We start from the raw sequence: 12,870 nt of genomic DNA on the forward strand, positions 1-12,870 counted from the left end.
TAACAGACTCAAACAGTGGTATTTCAGAATTGGATTTTAACTCTATTTACCTAAAACACCAAGGGTCAGCCTGAAATAAAGAAATCACAGGAAAAGCGTAGAGAACACAAATGAATACGAATCAATAAATACAATTCATTTATGTAAAAAAAAAGAAAAAAAATTTTGTTTTCCATCAAATGCATTTGCCTTCACGGCACGTGTCCATTGAGGCCGGTGGGAAGCCGAGTGACAGAAGTCAGCACGGCAGCGGAGTGGCGGACCGCTCAGCCCTCCGTCTGCACCTAGCCTCGTTTCATACAGAAGTCACATGACCGTCATTTCAGTCCTGTCTTTGATGCGAGAGGCCTGGCAGGCTCCCTGAATTGGGATGCTCTCGCGCTGGTGTGTCTCGTGAATTTTGGGGGGAGGGGAGCAAGGGGCTTCTGCTGCAGCGCCGACCAGTGGGAGGTGACTGGTTCTTCTCACCCAATCTGGTACCGGCCTGTCGCAGGAAACGGGCAGAAGAAAGCAGGGAGGTAGTTGAATTTCCTTCTCGGTTCCTCTTTCTATCGACTGCAGTTCTGAGAGAGCCACCACCCTCCCTGAGTCGCTCCTCCTTTATGGAGTTTGGGGAGCAGAGATGCTCACCCCGTCTCCCGCAGAGGGATGCTGGAGGCGGCCGGGAGCAAACTCACGCAAGCCTGCCTTCCGCATCCTAACCCCTTCTACCGATGGCTAAAGGGAGAACACCGCCCAGGACCCTAATTCGTAAGAAAGTGCCGGTGGCCGCTTAGAAACGCACCTTTGTTATTTAATTCCCGTAAACAATTTAACATCATCTGCTCCATCTCTCCAATAAGCCTAATCTCTAGGACGGGGTGAGTAGCCATTGAAATGTGAGGTTTCTAACTGCAAAACATGCGTTGCAGACCGTGGCGCGGAGGGAGGTTTTGTGAGGGCCCCTCGCGCACACTGCAGCTCTGCAACCGGCAGAAATGTCCCCACGACAGTGTGGACTTCCGAGCCACGCAGTGTGCGGAGTTCAACCGCAGACGCTTCCGCGGGCGGCTCTACAGGTGGAGGCCTTACACCCAGGTGGGAGGTAAGTCCCAAACCCCGCCCCCTCGCGCCAGCCTCGCACTTCCTTACCTGTGCAGGGTCCTGAGATGGGTGGTATGCTCAGACAGACCAGGTGCCCAACCCCGTGTGGTCAATGTCACAGAGCCTTCTGGGGGGGGTGGGGGAGGAAGGCTTAGATTCCGCCCGCCCCAGGGCTGCTGGCGTCCTATCTGAACTTGACCAGCTGTGTGGTCAGAATTTAACAAGCCAACCAGACAGCATGCACGTAATACCAGGAAAACTGGTAAAGTGATAAAAAATCCAAAGGATATGTGTTACTGATAATGGATCGATGTTTATTTTTTAATCACAAATCACGGTACTTGACGGTGATATTACCATAAGCACGTCACCCACTGAGCACTTTTCATTGCCAAAGAATGAAAGAAAAACTTTAGTATCTTTTGGAAAATCAGATAATTTTCAAGTATACCATATTCAGAAAGGCTTGATCTATAACTGTGAACCCAGACATTTATTTGTATTATATGTAAGATTTTACTCTTTGGTTGGAGAGAAACGTATACGATGATGATTTCGTTTGAACTTGGTAGCTTGAGTAGCATAATTTCAGAATAAATTCAAAGAACACCTAATCATGTCATTCTTTGAAACTGAGACCATCGTTCAAGCAACATTCGAGAGAGGCATAAGCTGGACCTTCTCATAAGCCACTTAACTTTTACCACCCCAATATATAATTTTCACAGTGAGAGGCTTACAAAGTTAGTAAATTCTGAAGGAAAATCGCAAGCAGCTTCACACAAAGTGTATTGATTGCGTTTTAATCTCAGCAAAAATTAAGTAAGTGAGAATCAAGTAGGCAGGAGAAAGAAATAAAAGAGCCTTGAATTGGGGTCAAAATATGTGAGCTGCTCCTGGCTCTGCTAGTCATCACTAAATAAAATAATCACAGAATTATTCAGTCATGTCTCTTGCGAAATAAAGAAAATATCTGTAGAGGAGTCTTGGGCTTATGAAACTTCTAAGGCAGACAAAATTTTCATCCACAACTATCCCCTTCCTACCAAGAAAAGAAAAAGGGAAAAAAGATGTATACGAAAGTTTCTGTTAACTATATAAATCATAAACCCTTGAAATATATTATCAAGAGAAGACGTGAACTATCTACCAATCTTAGGTATAATAATGATACCTATATTCTCCATTATCAGTATTTTTTGACAATCCGTTTATAGAAAATATTGTTCTCTGGAGATCTCATCTAAAAGCGATTCCTTTTATCAGTTTAAAAATATTACGTATTTCTTCAACTGCGTTAAGCTATTAAGAAATTAAGTAACTATTTTAATTCTCATATTACATTTTATTTGTAAGAATTTTGCATATTGTTATAAAGTGGTAGTGACTTTTTGCATTTCCAGAAAACAGTAGCTAATTATACCGGTAGAATAGTGAACAGCAATGTTGCAGTAAGTCAACAAATGTTTATTGAATGCCTACTATGTGCCAATAACTGCCTAAAGAGCAATAACTAATAAAAGACAGAGTAGAGTAAAAATTAACAGTGAAGCTTCAAACGATAATGATGATAAATGAAAGGGAAAAAACAAACCTATTGAAGCGAACATACAAAAATGTCTTTGCAATGTATTATTGTGTGGGAGTTATTTTATGGGCAAAAAAGAAAAACGAAAGTCTAAAATTTAGAGCAAAAATGATCAGAGCTTAAGTATCTCTCTTATTTGTGTTTGTGTGTGTATGTTTTTTTAAGATCAGGACTTATGCAAACTCTACTGTATCGCAGAAGGATTTGATTTCTTCTTTTCTTTGTCCAATAAAGTCAAAGATGGGACTCCATGCTCGAAGCATAGCCGTAATGTTTGTGTAGATGGGATATGTGAGGTAATAATGATCGTTCATTCATTCAACAAACATCTCCAGACGGTCTGCTTTGTGCCAGGCATCCTGTAAGGGGCTAGAGAGGCCAGACACTTAGAACGAGCCCTTTCTCCCCACGTCACAGCCCGGGGTGGGGAGAAGCCAGGTGACACACAGCGGTTCGTCAGAGCGGAGGTGCGTGCAGAGCGTGGGGAGCAGGGAAGACCCGATTCCCTCTGAGACGTGCGTCTGGGATATGCGCAGGGCTCCTTGGAGAGGGAAGCTTCCGAGCTAGATCTGAAAGGGCGACTTGGAAGGGGGGTGTTGGGGAGACAGACAGGGGGGCAGGGAGGCGTGAGAAAGCATGGGTTGGTCGGAACCGATTGGGTCTTCAGAGAACTCGGTGGGCAGGGGCTGCGGGATGCCGAGGGAGGCAAGTCGGGAGGGAGAGGCTTCTCCGGGCCACGCGCTGCCTGGATGAGGAGCTGGGTGTTTATCCTCGTGTCCCCACAGGACAGGCACTGGGACCGGGAGCAAATGGGGTCGCAGGAGGAGGCCGTGGCGGCTGAGCACCAGCATGGGGAGGACTATAGGCAGGGGCGGCTCAGCCTGGAGGCCACTTGGCAGCTACTGCGGGGCCTCTGGAAGGTCTGGACCCTGAGCCGCCATTGGAGGGGGACTTAGGAGACGGGCCGGGGAAGACTTGGTGGCCAAGCGAACACCGATCGGCCTCAGAGCTTGTCGCTAGAGCAGAAGGAAGTAAGATACAGAAAGAATGTCCTTGTAAACAAAGGGGAGGGGTGACCAAGTCAAATGCGCTGCACGCAAATAACGGGCCTCCGACGAAGCGGTGACCCAGCGTTCTTAATCGCCGGGGTCCGAAGACCTCGGTTCTCTTTCTGGTTGTCGCTGGGTTGCAGGACCGACCGTGGTAAAAACGCGACCACGCGCTCGTGCCCGCAGTGCGGTCCTTTTTAACGCGTGAAGATGAGGCCGGGGGATTCTTTCAAGGTCTTTTTCAGCTTTAAAATGCTCGCATCTCGACCCGTTTTGTTTAATGTTCCGTTGATTTGTTCAATATTTCATTACTTTCAGGCATTCTTGATGATACAGTGTCGAAATCTCTCATGTATAATTACGAGATCCAACTAGCTATGACATGAGAAGTTTGTTGGCTGTAAAATGTAAGCTGGCCTGAATCGGTCTGTGGCAAAGCCTGCCCTGAGCCAATGGGACGCTCCTGGTCAGTGTGATTTTCCCTTAGCTTAGTATGAAGACGTATGTGTTTTGCTACAGAAACGTCATCGCTATATCCTAGGCCCAGCGGGGACTTTTGCGTTGTATGCACAGTATGTTAATTATCTTCGTAAAATGCGAAAGTCTCTGAAATGCATCTGGCTCTAAGGATTTCGAGCAAGCGATTGCGAACTATACTGTTTCATTTCCGAATAGATTTTTTTTTACATCTGTAGACGATGCTGCTTATCAGGAAAGCGTGGTAGAGTCATGGAGTTTTCGAGGTTTCGGGAGGGCCAGCAAGGACGTCCTTTTCCATACTTTATTGTGAGGGAGAATTTCCGCGTGGCACGTGGCCCTCTCTGCCACTGCACAGGGGGACACGAAAGAATGTGGCGTATTCCAGTGGACCCCGGCAAGGACACATGCTTGTCACTCGTACTAAGTGCTTTGCGTCAGTCTGAAATTGACCCATGCCTCCCACGTGGCGACCTGCTAGATTCCATTCGGGGCCAGGGAGCTGCGCGGCGATGCTGGAGAGGTCAGGTGACGTTCGTTTGACTCTGCGGAGTAGAATTTCGGTCTCGCTGTGCACATACTGGGTATCCAATAAATACTTGTTAACTCGCCCTGTTGGTGGACTTTTCGGCTGTGGCGGGGAGGCCGTTTCCTGCTTGAGGCTTCTGACTTCCCTCCTGTTGTCTTTTCTCTCACGAACGACATGCGACCTCACGGGTCCTCCAGAGAGTTGGCTGTGACCTTGTCCTCGGATCCGATGCCACTGAAGACTCTTGTGGTGTGTGCAAGGGGAATAACTCGGACTGCACGACGCACAGGGGCCTGTATGCCAAGCAGCACCGCACCAGCCGTGAGTACCAGCTGCGGGGTGCAGGGGTGAGCGGAGAGGCTGCACGGGGCGCAGGGGTGAGCGGAGAGGCTGCATGGGGACTTCCCCGGTGGGAGGAGCTCGAGGTGCAGCGACAGCAGCAGGTGTTCACGGTCCCCACCTGCCTGACACCTGCCTGACACCTGCCTGCTTCCCGCCTGCTTCCCACGCCTTCCGCTTTGGTCCACAGTGTTGCTAAGTCACTTGAACAGGCATGGTCTTCAGCAGAAGGGGAAATCGCGAAGCTCTGCTCTGAGTAATAACTAAACAAAGCTATCGTTCTAACCGCCGGGGGTGGCGTTGGCACCGTCGGATGACAGGGCTGCTCCCCCGTGCCCGTGCGCTTCCATCCAGAGTACCACCAGGTGGTCACCATCCCGCCCGGAGCCCAGAGCATCCGTGTCCACGAGACGAGCGTGTCCACCTGCTACATCGCCATTTGCAACGCCCACCAGGCCTACTACCTGAACGGCCGCTGGACCGTGGACCGGCCCGGCCGCTACGCATTCTCAGGCACCACCTTCGACTACCGGCGGTCCCACGGGCAGCCCGAGAGCCTGACCTCTGCGGGGCCCACCAACGAAACGCTGGTCGTGGAGGTAGGCTCAGCTTCATGGTTTCGGGGGGCAGGGATTCGGGGCGTCCCGGCGTTTCTGAGGGCTCAGGGCTGTCGGAGGGGTGTTCAGTGTCTGGAAGCGCGTCTGCACCTGGATGATGCATCAGAAACAAGGCCGATCCTGCATAGGCTGAACGCGGCCGCGGCATCCGTCACCTCCCGTGTCTTGGTACAGTTCCCATGTCGGCCGTTTTTTACGCATCTGCCCCTGTCCTTAAGCGATGTGGCTGTGAGAGGCAGCCACACTCAGGGCTGCGTCTGTGCCTGCATCTGGGGGGACGTCGGCATTCCATTGGGTCCTGAGGGACAGGACAGCGGTGAGCACACCGCAGCGAAGCCCCGCCGTGCTGGCACGTCACCCCGTGTCCCGCAGGTCCCCTCGGCCTGTTTCCCACCCACGCCACAGAGGCTCACGTGACACACTCAGGCCTCTCCTGACAACACAGTTTGTCCCCCTGGGACTGGGCGGGTGGCGGCAGCAGGCAGTGGACGTGCAGACTCCCTACCTTGTCATCAAAGAAAAGTGCTTGGTTTGGAAGTCGCCCACCAGCCCACAACGAAGGGTCAGATGGGACCGCCCAGAGGCCACACCCGCCCTCTGGGCCTGCAGTCCCCTCCGGCCTGGGCACAGCGCGACACCTGCACACGGCCACCCCCACCTCCCCGTCCGACCCTGAGCTGCTCCCTTCCCCGCGCACCCTCACTCCTCCTGCTTTCTCCCGCGACCATTTCTCTCCCACCGTCTCGGGCTTTGAGCTTGAATAATCGTGGAGAAAGGGGGAGGGGTCAGGGCCGGAAAGGCGTTTGGCTCGTTGGGATCCGCTCCCGTGGAGGAAGTCCCAGGGGCCCGGGCGTCTCCACGGCCTCGCAGAGCGGCCACCTCCCCAGGGCTCCAACCTGTCCCTCACCCACCGAGACCTGAGCCGCGTTGTCGGAGTCCAGGAAGGACCAAGGACATCGCGCCAAGGACCAGGAGAGGCTCCGAGGCTCAGAGACGGGGTGTCTGTCATCAGGTTAACGGCGAGGGTTCTACAAAAAAAAAAAAAAAAAAAAGGTCTCCTCACTGAGGCCAGTGGCCCTGAAACCTTCACGCACGTGATCAGACCTCCAGCCGGAAGGCGAAGAGTCCAAGTGCGATTTTATGTGCTAAACCGGCTCGCAGGTGTGCTCGGCCTGACGCATCGACTTTGCTAGTGACAGGGCTTTCTCCTGGGACTCCAGGGCCCGTCCCCAGTCGCAGGGGAGAGCTCGGGCTCAGCCTCGCCGGCGGCGGTGGCAGCCTCTGCAGCACCCTGGGTCACGGGCACGCTCCCGGCATCGTCAGCGTGCTTCCGAGGTGTTGCTTTCTGACTCGCTCAGGTGGAGGGGCTTTGCGGGCCATCCCAGAGAAACACCTCGGAAAGTAACCAGGTTACTTGGTTGCTTTGGGTGCGCAGGTGTCCGAAGCCTGCTGCAGAGGAGACGCTAGGTATGAGGCGAGCCGGCCGGATTCTGTGCATCTCCTAGGTGTGCTGGGTCCGGTAGGGAGCTGACTCCTGTTCAGGAAGTTAATGTAAGTTTTGGAGGATGGTCAGGGCTTATTTTATCATTGTCACCGACTTTTTATTGGCATTACGATTGTTTCGAGTAGTTCAAAACAAATCGGCGTCTATTTCTCGGTTCTTAGAGTTTCTCAACTCTAAGTTGCTACGGTTTTTTTTGCTCTTTTCATTTTGCAGCTTCTGTTTCAAGGAAGGAACCCCGGCATTGCCTGGGAATACTCGGTGCCGCGGCCAGGGGCCGACAGGAAGCCCGGGGCCCAGCCCAGCTACACCTGGGCCATCGTCCGCTCCGAGTGCTCTGTCTCCTGTGGAGGGGGTAGGTCGCTTGTCATGTCTCTCCTGGTGGTGGGCACCGTGGGGCCGTGACATGTGCTGCACTGACGGTCATCACGTCCTAATGAGTAACCCAGGGAGTCTGCCTGAGGGTGGCGGGAATATTTCCAGAGACAGAGGCGACAGCCGTGGCCAGAGTGTCGCTTGGAAGTCAGAAGAACCTGCTCCAGCTCATCCATGGCAGCCCATGGCTTTGAGAAAGTCATTTAGTGAACTGGCTGGTTTCTGCTTCTCATCTAATGTAATTAAGCAACTTTTTTTCAAGCAAAGTTTTGTTAGACGAAATAAATCAAATGAGAGTCGCTCACATTATTACACACAGACATTTATATCATGTTGATGATGGGATATAGAAGGTGCATGGAAAATATAGTGACGTAGAGGGAGGGTTTTAATCAAATGGTCGAGTTCAAAAAACTTAATGGAAACAGATTTGCTACAAAGTACTGAAATGCACCAACAAACTATAAGGATTTCATTAAAATTGCAGTGGACGCGATAAGAAACGACATGCAGAAGAATTTCACATGACAGTGGATGGCTCTGTCATCTTAATGCCATACCAATTTTAAGCCCATGTTTAAACTGATTCAGCTGGTTCACTAGAAGGACATTTTTAACTTGAGCTGGTAAAGGGTGACAAGTAAATATTTGCAGATATAAAAACAAAATACTAAATTCTGTCTGATATTAAAAAAAAACAGATGAATTTCCATTAAAACATGGACTTCAGCTTTGTGCATTCCAAGTTTTAATAATTAAGAAATTAATTTACTAAGTGATTTTTAAAATTTGGTTTATATTTTAAACTCTCCAAAATACATCGTACTATATCTTAGAATGTTGTGTGTTTTTTTTTTTTTCAAATGAAAACATTCACCTGATTCACAATTAAAGTTCCTCAGACAAACCTTAAAACTGGCTTGTAAACCAGCCTCTCTTCTACCTTTTTAAATAATATTTCCTTCACTGTCTACAGATACTTCTAGGGCTTAAGCTTTAATTCGTTTAGAGGTAAGGTTTACGAAACGGACCCGTTAGCAGCCTCGTGCTTGTTTGTTGACGTCGAGCCTTTCATTCACTGCGGTTGCCAGCAGATGGTGGTGGGTGGGGACGTGAGCCTCGGACTGCTTAAAGCCACGTGGGGAAACGCGGAGACCTTCACCTAATCCCCAATGTCTCTGCACCGGACAGCGAACGACCAACCTCATCATTGCTTTCCGTGGAAAGTATTCCGTGGCCGCTTAGCACTGTGACTAACTGGGCACACGGCGCCCCTGCCCGCCTCGTCCACAATTCTTCCTGAAATGCAGGAGGCATTAGGCTGAGCCCTGCGACTCACACACCTTTGTCTGGAATTCGTTCTGTAGTTAGAATTATTGAAAGCTCGGAGATTCTTTGACAAAAGCGTAGTCTTTAAGACTGAAAACTCCTCTTCCAGATATTTTGGCAAGATGTGAAGGTTTTAAAAATGATTCCCAAAGACCTTGCCAGAGCTGATTTCCATAAAATGATACAGGCAGAACCTGGTCACGGCCATCGTGACACCCCGCACACCCCGTGGCCAGGAGTCAGCTCTGGGCTTGCCAGTAAAAGGATATTCTCCCCGACCTTCTTACTTTGCCCTTTGAATTGTATACTCTTCTCTCTTACTGTTCATATGGATCGTTTTTAGAAAACTGGCCAGCTTGATTCTGGCGTTCTCATGGGCCCTATGATACTTCTTCCTAATAATAGTTGAGCGCTTATAAGCATTTTGAGGAACGGCTTTGCACACGTGCCCTTAACACAAGTGCCCTTAGCCTCCATAAACGCCCAGCCACATGGCTGAGCAGCCCCCGTTCCATGACAGGAAGCTCGTCCGAAATCGAAATTACCTGCCATCTCATGTGCAAATAGAACTCGGGGACCCTGAGTGCTATTGGGTGTATGAATGTCTGTATATATTTTTATTTTCTCAAAACATTCAGATATTTGAAAACTGTCAAAGAAAGAGATATTTAAATTCCCTTCCATGTCCATTATTGTTTGTATGGGCTGGGAACATGAATTTTAAATTAAAATCTCCAGCATCCCTACCACCTATAAATAGATTCGCCCTCCGAAATTCACTAGCTGTTCACGGACGAAGGTTTGACCCGCGGCCATTTCGACGTGGGGCGAAGCGCAGGGCCCCGCACCTACCAGGCATCAGGCCCGTGCTTGTCGAGTGGACAAATGTGAGATCTCGATGTCTACCTGATTGACAACTACGCCAGGGCCCCGCGTGGCAGTGCCGACGCGGGCTCAGACCGCCGCCGCCCTGGAAGCGTGCGCCCCCAGCCTTCCCCAGGGCCTCCATGCGCTCCCTTCCGTCGGCCCCCGAGAGCGACTCTCATTACTGAGAGCTCGAGCCCCCTTGCTTCCGGCCACGTACCCGGCTTCCACCGAAACGTCGTGCGAGAAGCGGTCCTCAGTCCACGAAGAGTTCTGAACCAGAAACGCCGTGACGTTCTTTCTGTCTCAAATTAAAAAGTCACAGAAATTTCTGCATGTGTGTGTTACACCCGGCAGAAGGACCTGGCCAGGAGGTGACCCGCCATGCCAAGGTGAGCTGTGGCATTCAGTGCGATGTCCCCACAGGACGGCCCGGCATCCAGTCTTGGCCCTGCCTCTTAAAATCACGTGACAGCATCAGCTCCTTGAACCTGTTCCACCTCAATGACCCACCTCTAAAGCGTGGGGGATAACGGGACCTGCCGTGTCCGGTCGCTCTGAGGGTTAGATGCGACAGTCCTCGGACAGCGGTTAGCACTTCGTCTCGCGGAATAAATGTCCATTTCTGTCCTTTTCTGTTAATGTCAGAGCCTTGCCCAAGTTGGACCGTTTAGGTTCTAAAGTCCTGAAGCGAGAGGGAATTCCGGGGCCATCCTGTCATTCCCCAGAGTGGCAGCGATGAGCACACCGCTCCGTTTTGGACCGTGCTGCGGGGGACAGAGAACACGTCAGCCATGAGGACAGCGTGACTCTGTCGGTCGTTCCAAGCACGGTGACAAAACGGTGTTAGATCTTATTACATTTTAACTGTGTTAATTTGAAATCAACACGAGTTCTTTTTTATTTTTTTTCTCGCCATCGAATGAACTATTTAATAACTCCCTTCAAAATGGACATCTAATTAGAGTTCCTTTCTCATTGCAGTGAAATGTGCGTAACGTAGAGTTTACTGTTTTTAACACTTTTAGGGGCACAGGTCGGTGGCATTAAGGACGTTCAGGGTGTTGAGCAAACATCGCCACCCTCCGTCCCTAGATCTTTTGTTATCTTCCCAAACCGAAACTCTGTCCCCACGAACCACGAACCCCCCCACCCCCTTGACCCCAGCCCCCAACCCCACCCACATTCTACGTTCTCTCTCTGTGACTCTGACTATTCTAGGGACCTCGGATAGGTAATCGGTCGCACTGATTTTGGTAAATGTAATGAGTGGCAACATCGAACAAAGTTAGAGATGCCTGCAGGGCCCTAACTAGCACTGGACATGTACGTGGAGGCCGGGGATCTGACCGCTCTCATTTCCACTGACCTCGTGGCCCCCACACCTGCGTCGTCATTATGAAAACTTTGCCGTTCGGCTCGCAAACCCTGATAATATTCAGCTCTGTGACCTCCAGTGATAAACTGCCTATTATTATTATTTTTCTGTCTGTATTTCTTTCTGGTTAATTACCGATTGCTTCCTATGGTGCCCCTCAAATGGACACTCAGGTCCGGCTTAGGTAGGTAGTATCACGTTTCTTTTGCAAAGTGGCCGGCGTCGACTATGGAAATGGTATTGAGAAACGAGCGTGTTTCGTCACAGGTGTGTTGGTGTCGATCGCGAGACCCACGTTGATTTTAAAGATGTTCAGATACGGGGAAAGCGTGCATGCCTCACAGAGCTGGTGAAACGCACTCGCGAACACCATGAAGACAGGTCGGGAAAGTGGGAATAGCAGGCCCGTTGGTCGTTATCAGGAAGACGCACGTGCCGTAAAGGTTTTTTTTAATGAGATTTCGTTAGCTCTCCACCTGCCCGTTGCCAAGGGGCCTGTTCATGTCTTTATCATACGTGTCACCTTTTCACACAGGGCAGATGATCACAAGAGAAGTCTGCTACGGGGAGCCGAGGCTCCAGGTGAATGCGTCCTTCTGTGACCCCAGCACCCGGCCTGCCACAGGGGTGGAGCCTTGCCAGGTGTCCGCCTGTCCTCCCAGGTAAGAACCTCTGAGCACGTTGGGCGTTGGAACCGGCCGTCTGCTTTTGTGGATATGCTCGGCGGGTCCTCGGAGCTCCCGTGCCTAGGGGCTAGAAGTGCTGGCTGCTGTCACGCGGTCCCTAACAGCAAAGACCTCAGCAGGAATCTTGCGCGTGTCAGTGGGGCCCGCGGGACCGCGTCCTGCCTGTCTCATCGTCACGTCACTCAGTGCAGGCCGGCAGGGCGGTGACACGCCGTGGCGGTGGTGACGTGTCAGCCCCCAGCCTCCTCTCTCCTTCCTGGTCTTGGCTTTTCTTACTAAATAAAACCCGTTGGAAGGAGCCGGGCACAGGGCCGCCTGGGGGTAAAGGGAGCGTGGAAGCTGCCGGAAGCCAGGCCCTGCCCTCCCACCACCCCGTGTCAGTCTGCCACCCCTGATGGCTCCAAACAAAGCGCAGGGCCCCTGGGAGGGTGACCTGGGAAGGCCCGAGGCGGGAGCAGCGGTCCTGTGCTGCCCCCAGCGGCCCTCACAGCCCGGCACGTCCTCGGCCTCCCTGTTCCTCGCTTTCTTCGTCTTCACGGGGGGCATGTCACACAGAGGTTGTGAAAATTATCTGGGCAACATACTGACGGAATGAAAGTCCAACCCCAAGCGGAGCCCCAGCCGCCGAGGCACTGAGCACAAGATCATACGTCTTGATTTTGAAGACCCCCAGTAGCTGGCAAACGGGTTGCAGGTTTGCTGGCTTGAGCCTCGGGTCCTGAAGTGGATGCTTTTCCCGGACACGGAAGGACACAATGATGGCGTCATCTGCCTTCTCCGAGATGCGGGGGGCCTGGGCACGTGCTCAGGGTAGAGGTGAGGCCACTCATCTGCATCCGAGGGGCGGGACCTTCCCCCAACTGCAGTGCAGGGTGGATCCTGTCCAGCTGTCTTCCCAGAGCCACTGTCCCTGCTCCAGCCGAGTCCACAGCCAGCACGCCCCACGTCCCACTACGGAGAGATGCCGGTCACAGCGGCAGGCATAAGGCTTGTAGTGCTCGAGGCCCGAGGCCCACTGCCCACTGAGGCCTCGCGGGGACTGAACAAGGCTCTCC

At 51.6% G+C, this 12,870-nt stretch overlaps 1 protein-coding gene across 1 annotated transcript in view; it reads left to right on the top strand.

Annotated features, from left to right (window-relative positions):
- Positions 1 to 12,870, top strand: part of ADAMTS16 (ADAM metallopeptidase with thrombospondin type 1 motif 16) — a gene marked incomplete at its 3' end in the record, with an annotated part of 116,784 nt that overhangs the window by 70,209 nt on the left and 33,705 nt on the right. Inside the window, exons 13-17 of the mRNA XM_011374991.1 lie at positions 2,837 to 2,967; positions 4,924 to 5,047; positions 5,420 to 5,664; positions 7,400 to 7,538; positions 11,665 to 11,791. Coding sequence (XP_011373293.1) covers positions 2,837 to 2,967; positions 4,924 to 5,047; positions 5,420 to 5,664; positions 7,400 to 7,538; positions 11,665 to 11,791 — 766 coding nt within the window. The remainder of the gene's footprint in view (positions 1 to 2,836; positions 2,968 to 4,923; positions 5,048 to 5,419; positions 5,665 to 7,399; positions 7,539 to 11,664; positions 11,792 to 12,870) is intronic.

This window comes from Pteropus vampyrus, unplaced genomic scaffold (assembly GCF_000151845.1).
Source record: "Pteropus vampyrus isolate Shadow unplaced genomic scaffold, Pvam_2.0 Scaffold258, whole genome shotgun sequence".
NCBI lineage: Eukaryota > Metazoa > Chordata > Mammalia > Chiroptera > Pteropodidae > Pteropus > Pteropus vampyrus.